At 44.5% G+C, this 18022-nt stretch overlaps 1 protein-coding gene across 25 annotated transcripts in view; it reads right to left on the reverse strand.

The window, feature by feature from the left end:
• Positions 1 to 18022, reverse strand: part of CADPS (calcium dependent secretion activator) — an 804945-nt gene that overhangs the window by 263952 nt on the left and 522971 nt on the right. For all 25 annotated transcript variants that reach the window (XM_067755076.1, XM_067755075.1, XM_067755054.1 and 22 more), the window contains one exon: positions 11084 to 11164. In XM_067755076.1, coding sequence (XP_067611177.1) covers positions 11084 to 11164 — 81 coding nt within the window. The remainder of the gene's footprint in view (positions 1 to 11083; positions 11165 to 18022) is intronic.

The raw sequence follows: 18022 nt of genomic DNA on the forward strand, positions 1-18022 counted from the left end.
CTTGGTGGCCCCTGGCTCCACTCCCTTCCTAGGTCTTGGCTGTACCTTGCCCGTGGGCTCTGTGAGACATTCCTTGCTCCCTAGAATCAATCCCCTCTCTCAAAAGCTTCCTTGAGTTGGTGCTTCTAATTTGCAATGAAGACACTCTACCCATCTTATAATTCAGAGAACACAGTGAATTATGTATGATGGATGACATCTATCTCCAGGAATTTCTGGTTATGATATTTACAGGAGCTGACGTTTAGCCATATGGGTTGAATTGCACACCCTCAATAAAATTCACTGTGATGCTACAAATAGAAAAATCAGGGCATGCTAAAAGAAGATAAGCATGGGTGCTTTGTTTCAATATCTTTTCAGGAACTAGCCTGTATCTGAAAACTTGATATTTAATTTTTAGTAGATGAGATACTTCTCACTCTTCCTCAGTATTAGCCAGGCTGGTTTAAGCAGAAGTAGAATTTCCTTTTCTTGGAATCCAACTAAACTGAAGGAAAAAGTTACACAGTTGACGATCAGGAAGAAGTAGATTCAGTGTCTTGAACACCCTGAGGATCTCAGTATATTCTGTTTATCTTTGTATGTATGTTAGCTTCACTCTTTTATCTTCTTTCCCCTACACTGAAAAAATGAACATGGCTGCAGACATCTTTCTACCACTACAGGACATAGCTCTGTTGGCCTACAGTCCACAGGTCCCTGTGAAGGGGTTCATTGGTTTAGTTGCATCCATTTCTGGACCAATCACTAATGGCCGGGGCAGGCTGGGAGATGTGATTGGTTCCACTTGGGTGAGGAGTCCACTTCCAGAACCAAGTAACTGTGGCAAGGGGGCCATTGGCATGAACGAATATTGAAAAAGAAGACAGTCAATTTCCAGGAGAACAGGAGATAGTAGTGGGAAGATTCCCATAGAAATCCTCCTGAATGTTTAAATATACCCTCCATATACTTTGAAATATACCCTCCATATACTTTGCCCAAGATTTACTTTAGTTGCCTATCTCATTGTCCAAGAAAGTCTAGTTCTAAGTTGTCAGTAACATCCTATTAGGTATCAAAATACCCAGTGGTGTGGGCCAAGGGAGAGAGTTTTTTGGTTTTTTTTACATCTTTATTGGAGTATAATTGCTTTACAGTGGTGTGTTAGTTTCTGCTTTATAACAAAGTGAATCAGCTATACGTATACATATGTCCCCATATCTCTTCCCCCTTGCGTCTCCCTCCCTTCGACCCTCCCTATCCCACCCCTCTAAGTGGTCACAAAGCACCGAGCTGAATTCTCTGTGCTATGCGGCTGCTTCCCACTAGCTGTCTATTTTACGTTTGGTAGTGTATATATGTCCACGCAGCTCTCTCACTTGTCCCAGCTTACCATTCCCCTTCCCCGTAACCTCAAGTCCATTCTCTAGTAGGTCTGCATCTTTATTCTCGACTTGCCCCTAGGTTCTTCATGACATTTTTTTTTTTTAGATTCCATATATATGTGTTAGCATATGGTATTTGTTTTTCTCTGACTTACTTCACTCTGTATGACAGACTCTAGATCCATCCACCTCACTACAAATAACTCAATTTCATTTCTTTTTATAGCGTAGTAATATTCCATTGTATTTATGTGCCACATCTTCTTTATCCATTCATCTGTCAATGGATACTTAGGTTGTTTCCATGTCCTGGCTATTGTAAATAGAGCTGCAATGAATACTGGGGTGCATGTAACATCTTGAATTATGGTTTTCTCTGGGTATATGCCCAGTAGTGGGATTGCTGGGTCGTATGGTAGTTCTATTTAGAGTTTTTTAAGGAACCTCCATACTGTTCTCCATAGTGGTTGTACCAATTTACATCCCCACCAGCAGTGCAAGAGTGTTCCCTTTTCTCCACACCGTCTCCAGCATTTACTGTTTGTAGATTTTTTGATGATGGCCATTCTGACTGGTGTGAGGTGATACCTCATTGTGGTTTTGATTTGCATTTCCCTAATGATTAGTGATGTTGAGCATCCTTTCATGTGTTTGTTGGCAATCTGTGTATCTTTGGAGAAATGTCTATTTAGGTCTTCTGCCCATTTTTGGATTGGGTTGTTCGTTTTTTTGATATTGAGCTGCATGAGCTGCTTGTAAATTTTGGAGATTAATCCTTTGTCAGTTGCTTCATTTGCAAATATTTTCTCCCATTTTGAAGGTGGTCTTTTCATCTTTTTGGTTTCCTTTGCTGTGCAAAAGCTTTTAAGTTTCATTAGGTCCCATTTGTTTATTTTTGTTATTTCCATTTCTCTAGGAGGTGGGTCAAAAAGGACCTTGCTGTGATTTATGTCATACAGTGTTCTATGTTTTCCTCTAAGAGTTTGATAGTGTCTGGCCTTACATTTAGGTCTTTAATCCACTTTCAGTTTATTTTTGTGTATGGTGTTAGGGAGTGATCTAATTTCATTCTTTTACATGTAGTTGTCCAGTCTTCCCAGCACCACTTATTGAAGAGGCTGTCTTTTCTCCACTGTATATTCTTGCCTTCTTTATCAAAGATAAGGTGACCATACATGCGTGGGTTTATCTCTGGGCTTTCTATCCTGTTCCATTGATCTATATTTCTGTTTTTGTGCCAGTACCATATTGTCTTGATTACTGTACCTTTGTAGTATAGTCTGAAGTCTGGGAGCCTGATTCTTCCAGCTCCGTTTTTCTTTCTCAAGATTGCTTTGGCTATTCGGGGTCTTTTGTGTTTCCATACAAATTGTGCAATATTTTGTTCTAGTTCTGTGAAAAATGCCAGTGGTAGTTTAATACGGATTCCACTGAATCTGTAGATTGCTTTGGGTAGTATAGTCCTTTTCACAATGTTGATTCTTCCAGTCCAAGAACATGGTATATCTCTCCATCTCTTTATATCATCATTAATTTCTTTCATCAGTATCTTATAATTTTCTGCATACAGGTCTTTTGTCTCCTTAGGTAGGTTTATTCCTAGATATTTTATTCTTTTGGTTGCAATGGTAAATGGGAGAGTTTTCTTAATTTCACTTTCAGATTTTTCATCATTAGTGTATAGGAATGCTAGATTTCTGTGCATTAATTTTGTATCCTGTTACTTTACCAAATTCATTGATCAGCTCTTCTAGTTTTCTTGTAGCATCTTTAGGATTCTCTATGTATCGTATCATGTCATCTGCAAACAGTGACAGCTTTACTTCTTCTTTTCCGATTTGGATTCCTTTTATTTCCTTTTCTTCTCTGATTGCTGTGGCTAAAACTTCCAAAACTATGTTGAATAATAGTGGTGAGAATGGGCAACCTTGTCTTGTTCCTGATCTTAGAGGAAATGCTTTCAGTTTTTCACCATGGAGGATGATGTTGGCTGTGGGTTTGTCATATACGGCCTTTATTATGTTGAGGAAAGTTCCCTCTATGCCTACTTTCTGGAGGGTTTTTATCATAAATGGGTGTTGAATTTTCGAAAGCTTTCTCTGCATCTATTGAGATGATCATATGGATTTCCCCTTCAATTTGTTAATATGGTGTATCACATTGATTGATTTGTGTATATTGAAGAATCCTTGCATTCCTGGGATAAACCCCACTTGATCATGGTGTATGATCCTTTTAATGTGCTGCTGGATTCTGTTTGTTAGTATTTTGTTGAGGATTTTTGCATCTACGTTCATTGGTGATATTGGCCTGTAGTTTTCTTTCTTTGTGACATCTTTGTCTGGTTTTGGTATCAGGGTGATGGTGGCCTCGTAGAATGCGTTTGGGAGTGTTCCTCCCTCTGCTATATTTTGGAAGAGTTTGAGAAGGATAGGTGCTAGCTCTTCTCTAAATGTTTGATAGAATTTGCCTGTTAAGCCATCTGGTCCTGGGGTTTTGTTTGTTGGAAAAATTTTAATCACGGTTTCAATTTCAGTGCTTGTGATTGGTCTGTTCATATTTTCTACTTCTTCCTGGTTCAGTCTTGGAAGGTTGTGCATTTCTAAGAATTTGTCCATTTGTTCCAGGTTGTCCATCTTATTGGCATAGAGTTGCTTGTAGTAATCTCTCATGATCCTTTGCATTTCTGCAGTCAGTTGTTACTTCTCCTTTTTCATTTCTAATTCTGCTGATTTGAGTCTTCTCCCTTTTTTTCTTGATGGGTCTAGTTAATGGTTTATCAATTTTGTTTATCTTCTCAAAGAACCAGTTTTTAGTTTTATTGATCTTTGCTATCGTTTCCTTCATTTCTTTTTCATTTATTTCTGATCTGATCTTTATGATTTCTTTCCTTCTGCTAAATTTGGGTTTTTTTTTTGGTTCTTCTTTCTCTAATAGCTTTAGGTGTACGGTTAGGTTGTTTATTTGAGATGTTTCTTGTTTCTTAAGGTAGGATTGTATTGCTATAAACTTCCCTCTTCAAAATGCTTTTGCTGTATCCTATAGGTTTTGGGTCATCGTCTTTCACTGTCATTTGTTTCTAGGTATTTTTTGATTTCCTCTTTGATTTCTTCAGTGATCTCTTGGTTATTAAGTAGTGTATTGTTTAGCCTCCATGTGTTTGTATTTTTTACAGATTTTCCCCTGTATTTGGTATCTAGTCTCATAGCGTTGTGGTCAGAGAAGATACTTGATACGATTTCAGTTTTCTTAAATTTACCAAGGCTTGATTTGTGACCCAAGATAATATCTGTCCTGGAGAATGTTCCATGAGCATTTGAGAAAAATGCGTATTCTGTTGTTTTGGGATGGAATGTCCTATAAATATCAATCAAGTCCATCTTGTTTAATATATCATTTAAAGCTTGTGTTTCCTTATTTATTTTCATTTTGGATGATCTGTCCATTGGTGAAAGTGGGGTGTTAAAGTCCCCTACTATGATTGCGTCCCTGTCGATTTCCCCTTTTATGGCTGTTAGTATTTACCTTATGTATTGAGGTGCTCCTACGTTGGGTGCATAAATATTTACAATTATTATATCTTCTCCTTGGATTGATCCCTTGATCATTATGCAGTGTCCTTCTTTGTCTCTTCTAATAGTCTTTGTTTTAAAGTCTATTTTGTCTGATATGAGAACTGCTACTCCAGTTTTCGTTTGATTTCCATTTGCTTGGAATATCTTTTTCCATCCCCTCACTTTCAGTCTGTATGTGTCTCTAGGTCTGAAGTGGGTCTCTTGTAGACAGCATATATATGGGTCTTGTTTTTGTATCCATTCAGCCAATCTGTGTCTTTTGGTTGGGGCATTTAATCCATTTACATTTAAGGTAATTATCAACATGTATGTTCCTATTACAATTTTCTAAATTGTTTTGGGTTTGTTATTGTAGGTCTTTTCCTTCTCTTGTGTTTCCTGCCTAGAGAAGTTCCTTTAGCACTTGTTGTAGAGCTGGTTTGGTGAGGCTGAATTCTCTTAGCTTTTGCTTGTCTGTAAAGGCTTTAATTTCTCTATCAAATCTGAATGAGATCCTTGCTGGGTAGAGTAATCTTGGTTGTAGGTTTTTCTTCTTCATCACTTTTAATATGTCTGGCCACTCCCTTCTGGCTTGCAGAGTTTCTGCTGAAAGATCAGCTGTTAACCTTATGGAGATTCACTTTTGTGTTATTTGTTGTTTTTCCCTTGCTGCTTTTAATATTTTTTCTTTGTATTTAATTTTTTTTTAAAAGTAAGAGTGCTTGTTTATTTATTTATGGCTGAGTTGGGTCTTCATTGCTGTGCGAGGGCTTTTTCTAGTTGTGGTGAGCAGGGACTACTCTTTGCTGTGGTGCGCGGGTTTCTCATTGTGCTGGCTTCTTCTGTTGCAGAGCATGGGCTCTAGGCATGCGGGCTCAGTAGTTGTGGCTCGCAGGCTCCAGAGCGCTGGCTCAGCAGTTGTGGCTCACAGGCTTAGTTGCTCTGCGGCATGTGGGATCTTCCCGGACCAGGGATCGAACCCGTGTCCCCTGTGTTTACAGGTGGATTCCCAACCACTGTGCCACCAGGGAAGTCCCTAAATTTTTTTTTTTTTTTTTTTGCAGTACGCGGGCCTCTCACTGTTGTGACCTCTCCCGTTCCAGACGCGCAGGCTCAGCGGCCATGGCTCACGGGCCCAGCCACTCCACGGCATGTGGGATCCTCTGGGACGGGGGCATGAACCCGTGTCCCCTGCATCAGCAGGCAGACTCTCAACCACTGCGCCACCAGGGAAGCCCCCCTGTATTTAATTTTTGATAGTTTGATTAATACGTGTCTTGGTGTGTTTCTCCTTGGATTTATCCTGTATGGGACTCTCTGTGCTTCCTGGACTTGATTAACTATTTCCTTTCCCATATTAGGGAAGTTTTCAACTATAATCTCTTCAAATATTTTCTCAGTCCCTTTCTTTTTCTCTTCTTCGTCCAGAACCCCTATAATTCGAATGCTGGTGCGTTTAACATTGTCCCAGAGGTCTCTGAGACTGCCCTCAATTCTTTTCATTCTTTTTTCTTTATTCTGCTCTACAGTAGTTATTTCCACTATTTTATCTTCCAGGTCACTTATCCGTTCTTCTGCCTCAGTTATTCTGCTGTTGATCCCTTCTAGAGAATTTTTAATTTCATTTACTGTGTTGTTCATCACTGTTTGTTTGGTCTTTGGTTCTTCTAGGTCCTTGTTAAACGTTTATTGTATTTTCTCCATTCTATTTCCAAGATTTTGGATCATCTTTACTATCATTACTCTGAATTCTTTTTCAGGTAGACTGCCTATTTCCTCTTCATTTGTTTCGTCTGGTGAGTTTTTTACCTTGCTCCTCCATCTGCTGTGTGTTTCTTTATCTTCTCATTTTGCTTAGCTTACTGTGTTTGGCGTCTCCTTTTTGCAGGCTGCAGGTTCGTAGTTCCCGTTGTTTTTGGTGTCTGCCCCCAGTGGCTAAAGTTGGTTCAGTGTGTTGTGTAGGCTTCCTGGTGGAGGGGACTAGTGCCTGTGTTCTGGTGGATGTGGCTGGATCTTGTCTTTCTGGTGGGCAGGTCTACGTCTGGTGGTGTGTTTTGGGGTGTCTGTGGCCTTATTATGATTTTAGGCAGCCTCTCTGCTGATGGATGGGGTTGTGTTCCTGTCTTGCTATTTGTTTGGCATAAGGTGTCCAGCACTGTAGCTTGCTGGCTGTTGCGTGGAGCTGGGTTTTGGCGTTGAGATAGAGATCTCTGGGAGATTTTTGCCGTTTGATATAACATGGAGCTGGGAGGTCTCTTGTGGACCAGTGTCCTGAAGTTGGTTCTCCCACCTCAGAGGCACAGCCCTGACACCTGGCTGGAGCACCAAAAGCCTATCATCCACACGGCTCAGAATAAAAGCGGGAAAAGAAACAAAGAAAGAAAGAAGAAGATAAAATAAAATAAAGTAAAAATAAAATAAAATAAATTTATTAAAGTAAAAAATAATTAAGAAAAAATTTTTAATAAGTAAAAACGAAAAAAAAAGGACAGACAGAACCTAGGAGAAATGGTAAAAGCAAAGCTATACAGACAAAATCACACACAGAAGGATACACATACACACTCACAAAAAGAGAAAAAGGGAAAAAAATATATATATATCGTTGCTCCCAAAGTCCACCTCCTCAATTTGGGATGATTCGTTGTCTATTCATGTATTCCACAGATGCAGGGTACATCAAGTTAATTGTGGAGCTTTAATCCGCTGCTTCTGAGGCTGCTGGGAGAGATTTCCCTTTCTCTTCTTTGTTCACACAGCTCCTGGGGTTCAGCTTTGGATCTGGCCCCTCCTCTGCGTGTAGAGGATCTGGCCCCTCCTCTGCCTCGCCGGAAGGCATCTGTTCTTCGCTCAGACAGGACAGGGTTAAAGGAGCCGCTGATTTGGGGGCTCTGTCTTACTCAGGCCGGGGGGAGGGAGGGGCACGGAGTGCGGGGCGAGCCTGCGGCGGCAGAGGCCGCTGTGACGTTGCACCAGCCTGAGGCACGCCGTGCGTTCTCCCGGGGAAGTTGTCCCTGGATCCTGGGACCCTGGCGGTGGCGGGCTGCACAGCCTCCCCGGAAGGGGGGTGTGGAGAGTGACCTGTGCTCGCACAGAGGCTTCTTGGTGGCGGCAGCAGCAGCCTTAGCGTCTCATGCCCGTCTCTGGGGTCCGCGCGGTTAGCCGCGGCTCGCGCCCGTCTCTGGAGCTCCTTTAAGCGGCGCTCTGAATCCCCTCTCCTCGTGCGCCAGGAAACACAGAGGCAAGAAAAAGTCTCTTGCCTCTTCAGCAGCTCCAGACTTTTTCCTGGACTCCCTCCCGGCCAGCCATGGCGCACTAACCCCCTGCAGGCTGTGTTCACTCCGCCAACCCCAGTCCTCTCCCTGCGCTCCTACCGAAACCTGAGCCTCAGCTCGCAGCCCCGCCCGCCCCGGCGGGGGAGCAGACAAGCCTCTCGGGCTGGTGAGTGCCGGTCGGCCCCCATCCTCTGTGCGGGAATCTCTCCGCTTTGCCCTCCGCACCCGTTGCTGCGCTCTCCTCCGCGGCGCCGAAGCTTCCCCCTCCGCCACCCGCAGTCTCCACCCGCGAAGGGGCTTCCTAGTGTGTGGAAACCTTTCCTCCTTCACAGCTCCCTCCCTCTGGTGCGGGTCCCATCCCTATTCTTTCGTCTCTGTTTTTTCTTTTTTCTTTTGCCCCACCCTGGTACGTGGGGAGTTTCTTGCCTGTTGGGGGGTCTGAGGTCTTCTGCCGGTGTTCAGTAGGTGTTCTGTAGGAGCTGTTCCACATGTAGATGTATTTCTGATGTATTTGTGGGGAGGCAGGTGATCTCCGCGTCTTACTCTTCCGCCATCTTGAAGCTCCTCGCGAGAGTTCTTTGATCTTTGTTCAGAAATGAGCAACTTGGCGCACTATGTAACAGTTGTTCACCCATGGTCTTTTAAAAATTAAAATTAGCTTACGCAAGTTTCTAAAATTATCATGTTAAGCCTTAAAAGTAAACAAGACAACTAAAATAAAGGTGCCATGAGCTTGTTTTTGAAGTGTGTGTGTGTAAAATTTTCTTTAAGTGGCACGAATACTTATTAGTTGGGGATATAATAGTTGCCTAAGGGCAGGGCATGGACCAAATGACCTCTATTTTCTGGATAATCTGCTGAGGAGGTGCTGAATTTAGAGAAGTACATTCCGAAGCCTTATTGATGTTTACTCCCACATTAAGCAGGATTTTCAAACATAAGAGCCTTTTACACTACCTTTAGCCAGAGAACTACATACTACTTTTAGCCAGACGACCCGACCATAAACTTTGAAGGTGTCCGAGAACAAGAAGCAGAACGTTTCAACACACGAAAGGGGATTTTCCTGCTTGAGCACGAAAAGGGATTTTCCTGCTTCTTGGAGTCTCTCTTCGGTTTCTCTTCCAGTAGAATTCCTTTCCACGGGTACAAATCCTGAGATGCTTCTTTCCATAGAGAGGAAGGCTGAACACCAAGCTCCACCCTGTGCTCATCCTCCCCCACACTCCGACCCCCATTTTTAAATTTTGCACGTAGGGTGAGCCCAGTCCTGATACTTAGACTTGAGTGAAGGGTCCATTGTAGCCTCTTAACTAGTACCTCTCATGTCCAGCCTAGATTTTCCCATCTCTAAAACAAGAATAACAAATGCCCCTATGGAACTGTTTGGAGGATGGAATGAGATGGCATATGTAAAGCATGTAACATGCTTGACGCAGAGTCAGTGCTGAAGAAATGCCACTAGCACAATTACTGTTAACACAAATGGTAGAACAGTTAGAATAGGAGATAGGGGCTTCCCTGGTGGCGCAGTGGTTGAGAGCCCACCTGCCAATGCAGGGGACACGGGTTCGTGCCCCGGTCCGAGAAGATCCCACATGCCGCGGAGCGGCTGGGCCCGTGAGCCATGGCCGCTGAGCCTGCGCGTCCGGAGCCTGTGCTCCGCAACGGGAGAGGCCACAACAGTGAGAGGCCCGCGTACCGCAAAAAAAAAAAAAAAAAAAGAACAGGAGATAATGCTTAGGCTCCCAGTCCTCAACAGGGAGACATCCCAACCCTAGAGCAATCCCATCTACTGGGAGACTCAGACACGTAAATGAATAGTCACCGTTCAGTGAACTGTCATAATAAAGGTTTACACGTGGCAAGAAGAAAGCACAAAGTGGGCAGGATGAGCTCAGCTCTTAGACAAGGGATTTTCAGTTGAGGACTGAAGGCTGAGTAGGAGAGCTTGCTAAGTGCAGGAGAGGAGAAAGGTCAATCCACATTGAAACACTAGTGGCTACAAAGGCACTGAGGTTGGAAAGGGCCTGGGATATTCAGAGGGAGACATTCTGTAGAGCTGGAATGGGGAGCTCTGGTGGGAAAGTTGTGGGAGGTGAGGCCAATAAAGAAGGATATGGTCTGTGGATTAAGAGCCTTGAGTATCATTCTAAAGCACTGAGATCTTGTTCTGGGGACACTGGAGGGTTCTATTGAAGGATTTGGAGGCTCTGTTATGAGATGTTCATATATGAGGTTTCGAATGATGATTACATGCAGGATGGACAGGACACAGGGAGGGAGTGAAGCCAGGGATATACCCACTAGGAGGCTATTGTAAGATCCAGGCGTGGAAGATGAGGGGCCTGAATCAAAGCACTAGCAGTGGTGCCGGAAACCAGTAAAGGGATCTGGCCCACATTTGGGAGGCAGAATCAAGAAGCCAGGTGGCAGACGGGAGTGTGGAGTGTTCTGGGGAGGAAGGAGAAATTGACAGTGACTGGGAGGTTTCATCCATGGTAACTGCGTGGAGGCCACGTGAGGAGTCTATGCAGGTGTGTGTACTCGGCGGGCAGTTAAGATTTGGAACACATCCAACCTGAAATGCAGGGGACTGGCCACGTGGAAATGCTCGACAGACAGATGGAAATGTAAGTCTGGGACTCAGAAGAAAGGTGAGGCTGGAGTTTGAGTATTGATTGGAGGATAGGAAATACATGAGCTGTGTCTAGGACACTTGCCCTGAGAAAGAAGGGTTGAGGACCCGACCAGGTGATTATCCTCTTCTTCCTGAGAAGGTAAAATTCTCAGTTTTATCTTTCCACGGCCCTTAACGATCAGTGCACTTCCGGTGTGGGGCTCTGGCCCGGTCCCCCAGCACATGTCCCCAGCGTTTCCTTACCCTGGCTATTTGGTCTGCCATTTGGAGACGTCCGTCCAGCTCTCGTCGGATCTGGGCCGCTTGCTCATCTGGATTGTCCAGCTGCACAAAAGCACAAATGTGGAGACTTTCAGTTTGGGTGACAAAAGCCAAGGAACTCACGACTTTACACCCAGCTACTCTGTGCCCCCACAGACCTATTCCACTAAAACGTAAGAATCGTGGGACACACAAATCCAGTTTGAGGGAAATCCCAAGTTAAATCGTTTTAAGGAGAATGTGATGGGGTAGGCAGGCTGTTGCTAAGAAAGACATCTAAATGCACTTGAATAAGAACCACCTCTGAACTTCTAGGCAGCAGTGCTTCTAATGAGGGCCTGACGCAGCTCTCCTGTTTTGGGGTCCAGTGAAGAAGTGTTTACAGGGCAGACGTACAAGGAAGGAGATGGTAATATAACTGTTAGTATCGTACCGAGCGGACATAGTCCGCATCCATGGCGCCTACGTGGCATATATCCTGCTGCTCTCCCACCCCTGGACCGTGGATGATTAGTTAATCATTGCATCCTTTCTCTCTGAGCCCTGAGACCTTTTCAACAAGTACTCCAGATGGCTGCTACCTCTCAGTTGGTGTTGATATCTTATATACGCTACTAGGTATAAAACAGATAACTAATGAGAAGCTACTGTATAGCACATAGTTCCCTCTACTCAATGCTCTGTGGTGACCTAAATGGGAAGGAAATCCAAAAAGGAGGGGATATATATATACGTATAGCTGATTCACTCTGCTGTACAGCAGAAACTAACACAACATTGTAAAGCAACTATACTGTAACAAAAATTACTTTAAAAAATTAAGCAGTAAAGTGGAAGTAGGTGCGAGCCTCCTTCTCCTAACGAATTGAATGCATGCATTAGAAACTACACAGAGCATGCTTCAACGGGAGGCCATCCATAATCTGCTTGTGAAATTTGCACTTAGATAGTTACCCACTCAGGTGATTTTTGTCACATCTACATTAAATTTACATCTGGCTTAAAAAAAAAAAAAAGAAATCTATCTTTGTCTTCTCTGATGGGTAGACAATTCGCTAACTTCTCTAGTGTCAGTTTTCCGATCCATAGAATGAAGGGGTTGGTTATGTAATCTCCATCATCCCTCTCCCATCTTTCTATAAATCTATGAAAGACATTGGCAAATATTTCTACGAAGGTCCATATAATTAACACTCTAGGCTTGGAGGGCCATAAGATCTCTGTTGCAGTGACTCACATCTTCCAATGAGATGTGAAAATGGACACAGGCAACACGTAAATGAATGAGCACTGCTGTGTTCCAATAAAATTTTATGCACAACAGGTGGCTGGCCATAGTTACTGATCCCTGCTCTAGGAACTGAAGTGCTCTCTTTACTTCCAAGCAAGCCTAGCGTTATACGTCAAGCTGTAATTGAGTCTGCTTTGTTCAGTACCTGATAAATTATTTTATTCACAGAAAAGTTTAATAAGTAGGGAACAGTGACATTCAAATGGGATGTACTCTATTCTTCTTTTCAGAACAGATTAACTCACAACAAAAAGTAGATAAAGAAATATGTGAGTTTTCTAAGTCCCTTTCTCTTAAAAGCCATTTTTATTCAGAAATCTGAAAAGTATGGAATTTTATTCAGATATTTGAAAATGAAAACCCAGCTCCATGCTTAAAAAAGAATCTAATCTATGCTATGAAGTGGTATAGAAAATAAGTTATTTCTAATAGGATGTAAATAAGAACACTGGACACTTTATGGTCATGGTTTTGAAGCATCATGAATAGTCTTCTTGGGTTTGTTATACAAAACATAAAAATCTATCTGGCTTTCTGCGCTGCATTTTTATCACCCTGTTCAATTCAGGAGTTGCCTTCTCTTCTTTTTCCCACAGTTTTGGTAAGCAGGACTGTTTTCTAGATCATAAAGATGGGACTGTTACTTTTGGTCATATGTTCTAAAGTAGCATTTCCAAACGGGTGTTCTGCTGGACAACACCCTTATTACAGACTCCAGAGGAAAGGATCGACAAGGGCTCCCAAAGAAGGGCTAGAGGGCTTCCCTGGCGGCGCAGTGGTTGGGGGTCCGCCTGCCGATGCAGGGGACACGGGTTCGTGCCCCGGTCCGGGAAGATCCCACATGCCGCGGAGCGGCTGGGCCCGTGAGCCATGGCCGCTGAGCCTGCGCGTCCGGAGCCTGTGCTCCGCAACGGGAGAGGCCACAGCAGTGAGAGGCCCGCGTACCGCAAAAAAAAAAAAAAAAAAAAAAAAAAAGAATGGCTAGATAAGTTTGTAAAATGCTGTGTCGAAATGCACAAAATCTCTGAGAAGCTCAGCAGTAAGGAAATCTGTCAGCTTTTGACCAACTCAACTATTATTTAACTTAAATTTTTATTTTTTGCATAACGCCCAGAGAACATGAGTTGGAAATCCTGTTCTAAATAAATCAAGAGAACCACTGGAGAGCGTTCACACCACTAACCAGTGGTCCCTCCATCACCACTTGCAATAGGCACACGTGGGAAACATGGTATCCTCCGTGCTGGTTTTAAGCTCCAATGAACTGTTTTTATTCTATTCCCTTGGAAGCCCAAGACTTCTTCATACCCAGGTGCAAACCCACTGGGAACACTCAGAAATATCCTGTTCAAAATACATATGCAAAGAAAACATCTGACTACTTCACTGAGAAGAAGCAAAATGATTCGGTTAGGGGCTAATGTTGGGGGGTTCTGTCAGAAGATACGATGCTCGAGGTTAAAAGTGAAAAGAAAAAACAACCCAACAGAACCATCCCCATCATGACATTTCTCAGAGGTGTCTGAATTCTCCCACTGGCCTCACCAAATACAATTAGAAACAGCAGAGGATGCCAGCAGTGAAGATGAGCAGGCTAGGTCTACACAAAGCTTCATTCATTGGTTCATTTATTCACTCATCAAATTTTTATGGAATGTCTTGCTATGCAGGACACTGGAATACAGAAAGGAACAAGACAGACCCAGTTCCTGCCTCCATGGAACTTAAATCTAACAAGAACAGGTATGGCTATTTGAATAATCTGGGCACAAAACAGAGGGGATTAGCATTTATTGATGCCTATTTCAAGACCAGGGACTGTATGACCTATATTAAAGCCTTCTCTAAGGGGTCCCAAGAAATAGATGTTAACGTGCATTCTCCCAGGAAAAGGATTCTGGGGTCAAGAAACACTGCTCCTTCCTGAAAATTTATAATACGTATTAGCATAATTAAGATTCGAAGAAATTCTAGAGTAAATCATCTTGTTTAACTGTGTTTAACTTTGTCTTTGACACAATTTTTTCACTGAAAACAAGTATTTCACAGAGCAGTTTGAGAAATTCCCAAGTAAAACAACTTTATGAGGTATGTACCGCTATTATTCCCATTTGACAGACGAGGACACCAAGTCTCTATAAGGTTCAGGAATGTGGTAAAGCGGCATGAGCCATTTGAAATGGGAGTTGGCTCTGCCTCAGACTGGAACTCTTCTGTTCTGCTTTATGTTGACTTGCTTCTTTAGTGTATTGTTTTGGTTTTCTAATTGGCCCTGACAACTAACTCCACACGCCTCCGTGGTTCAGTTTAATACAAAGAGCCGCCACGCGGGGGCAGAGAAATGTCTACCGTCCATTTCCTATCATGACTGGTTTCTTCCGGGGAGGCTGTTGCAGTGCAAGAGCCCTCCCTAAGAAATAACAGTAATGGGTATGTTCTTAACCTGGCTTTGCCACTTAGTAGCTGTGTGACCTTGGGCAAGTTACTTAACCTCTCTGTGCTCAGGCCTCCTCATCTGATTAATCAGTATAATAAGTCTACCCCAAGGCTGTCATGAGGATTCACTGAGACCACAGATATAAAGCTTTCAGCCCAGTGCCTGGCATTCAGCAAACCCTCAGGAAACAGTGGCTGTTGTTTGCGTTATTAGAACAGCCCACGCTGGCTGTATTTCTGACGCGGTCCACAATGGGGCATCAGAGATTCAGGTGAGAAAGTGCCAGATGGGCTAGTGTCCCTCCCTGGTGTGGATGCGGGGTCTTGGTGTGACAGTCTGTGTCCGGAGAGGAAGGTGATGGGGGTTTCCATCTCTGGATGAATTTCTTTGGCTTCTCAGTGTATCCTACTTTCTCCAGAGTCAAGTCCTTTGCTCCATTAGACTTTAATTAGCAGGAGTGACCAGAAGGAGGGCGCTGCTGCCTGAGAGCTAATGAGCTGAAGGGAAGATGGAAACAGAAATGCAACCGAAGCTCCCTAAAATAGCCTGGTGTGAGAGAGAAGGCCATCCTCCATCAAAAGCCTTGACAGCCCCGCTCTATGAAACCCCCCCAAATAAAGAGAAATCAAGTAATTACCTTTCAACTGCTGGAAAGAAAAGGCCAGAGAGTGAGCTTCCATGGAAACGAGGTTCTGTTTACCTCATTGGTCTTTTCCACTGAGGAAAGGAAAGATCCCCAGGCGAACCAGGCCAAGGGCAAACTTTCCCCGGGACAGCTCGTTAGGGTTAAAATATGTACGTGTGCAAGAAGGCTTTTCACCTAATTAGCCAAATAATCTTCCTACTAGTGGAGGTCAAACAGAGGTACTGTGGTTGTTTTGATTCGCCAGCCAAGCAAAGGGAACTATTTCCTTGGGCTCTTCTTTTAAAGTGATGGAGAACTCAGCTCGGTGCTGGGTAAGTGCAGACAGGTACCACCTAAGCCACAGGTTCAAGCCCATCCCGAGGTCTGGGATTCTCTCCACTCACAGCTGTGTCCCTTCGGTCAGTGCAGACACGAGAACCCAGACCAGCATCGCCGTTGGGCTCGTTCGCCCTGGCAGGAGCACCGCGTGGTGGAGGACCCCGTCCGGGGGAGTCTGCAGCCAGCTATCCCACTACCTGGTATGCAGGACCTTGTTATGTCTCTTAACCTCTTTGAGCCCCGGTTTCTTCGACTGTAGAGGGGGGACCATTTTTATCTTGCATGGCTACTGAGAGGACTGAATGAGACCATGTGTTTCAAAGGCAGTCAGGCCTCCTTGGGTCCAACTCTCGGCTCTGCAATTTCCTTACTCAAAGGGATCACACAGGTGGCTGAACCTCTCTAAGCCTCAGCTTTCTTGTCTGTAAAACGGGGGAGAACATAAGAGACCTACCTCAGTGTGTTGACAGAAGGATGGAGTGGGGTGATCATGTATGCACAGCACCTAGCGTGGCGCTGGCACATAGCAGGTCCTATAGCTTAGCAACGAGTTTCTAGAATGATCCCTTTTGAGGGTGGGCGCTCATCAGATGTTCACTCCCCTCCCTGCCCTTTGAGATTTATGAAAGAAACCAGGGGAGCCCTGGCGTGGACAGGAGGTGCCTGTGTGCTGGTCACGCTTTACCCTTAGCTGGCGGATCTCGGGCCAAGGTCACGACCTCTCTGTCCACAGCCCCTTCATGTGATAAATGAGAAACCCTAAGTGATTATGTTCCAGGAGTCTCTGAAAAGCCTAGACGAGCATTTCTCAAAGTTATATTCTGGGGAAGCCTGGTCCCGCAGATCCTCTATGAGAAAGGGTTCTGTGGCCAAATAAAATCTCCCTCTCTCCCCTTCCTGGAGAAGCCACAAGACACATTGGTGAGAAACGTTACACAAAGGCAAGCTTGTGTGGGCCCATATTTCCCAAACTTCTCTGAACACGTGGGTAATACGTTTGAACACCCCGGCATACTTTGGGCTAAGCTCACCGAGGCAATTCTCTCATGTGCTTCATTTCTCTCATGTCCACGGACAGAATTTTGGAGGGAGACATAGAGGCAGGTAGGAAGCAACCCCACTAAGTAAATAGGTCTATATCTCAGTGAAAAGGGAATGCCCATCCCGGAACACCCTGTCTGACCTCTGGGGTGATGGAGATATCATCTCAGGGCCCAGGCATGCAGCCTCGTCATTAACCCCAAAGCCCTGGGCCTTGACAGTGTGCCTGGGTACCGGCTTTCCCTAGGGATGCCTCAGTTCTCTGGGGCTTACACATTATGATGCTGGGGAGGCGAGTCCAACTCTGGACCCGTCCAAAGTCATCACTGTTTCTACCACCAGGTAGCCTGCGATCAAGCAAAGAGAGGACGTGATTCAAATATGCAGAAAGTTGAAATAAACAGGCAGATTACTTGATGCATTGTTTGAGTAACTGTTCTGATTTCTGAACAAGTCTCTAGGCCTCAGCCTCAAAGCAAATGGACCAAGTTCAGCCTCAGGACTATACTGACATGATCCAGGACTGTGGCTGGAAGGAGATTTAAAGGTGCCGCAGTGACCTCAAGTTGGGGTGGAGGCCCTGCTGAGCTCTGTGGCCTGTCGGACACCACCTCCACTCAGTCCGCTGCACAGGGTCCCCACTGGGGCTTCTGGAACGGTTTGCTTTCTCCTGCTGCCAGATCTTTGCACACCCTGTCCCCCACACCTGGAACACTCTCCCTTGTCTCCCCCATTGGCTGGTAACCCTAACCCTCACCTCCTTCATCCTTCAGCTTTGCAGCAAAGTCTTTTCTGACCCCTCCAGATTCGGCGCGTTTCTCCTGTCATATGTTCTCCCGGCACTGTGCACCTCTCCTTTATTAGCGTTTATTGCAATTTTAATTTTACATCCACTCATGTGATTGTGTGATGTCTACCTACCAGACTGTAAGCTCTGTGAGGACAGGTGCATGTGATTTCGCTCACCTCTGCATCCCCGGCACCTAGCCTAGCACCGAATACAGAGTCGGCTCTGATGACTGCATGGCCAACTGAAGGACTGAGTCAATTAACTGTGACCCAGAAGGAAAGCGGCCCGCCCACAGTAACACCATCATCAGTGAGAGAGCTGGGACCATGTTCCCAACCTGCTCACTTCTATGATATGTCTTGCTGCTTAGCAGCTGCATCCTGGGAAGTGCCAGTTTC

Source organism: Pseudorca crassidens, chromosome 10, assembly GCF_039906515.1.
Source record: "Pseudorca crassidens isolate mPseCra1 chromosome 10, mPseCra1.hap1, whole genome shotgun sequence".
Classification (NCBI taxonomy): domain Eukaryota; kingdom Metazoa; phylum Chordata; class Mammalia; order Artiodactyla; family Delphinidae; genus Pseudorca; species Pseudorca crassidens.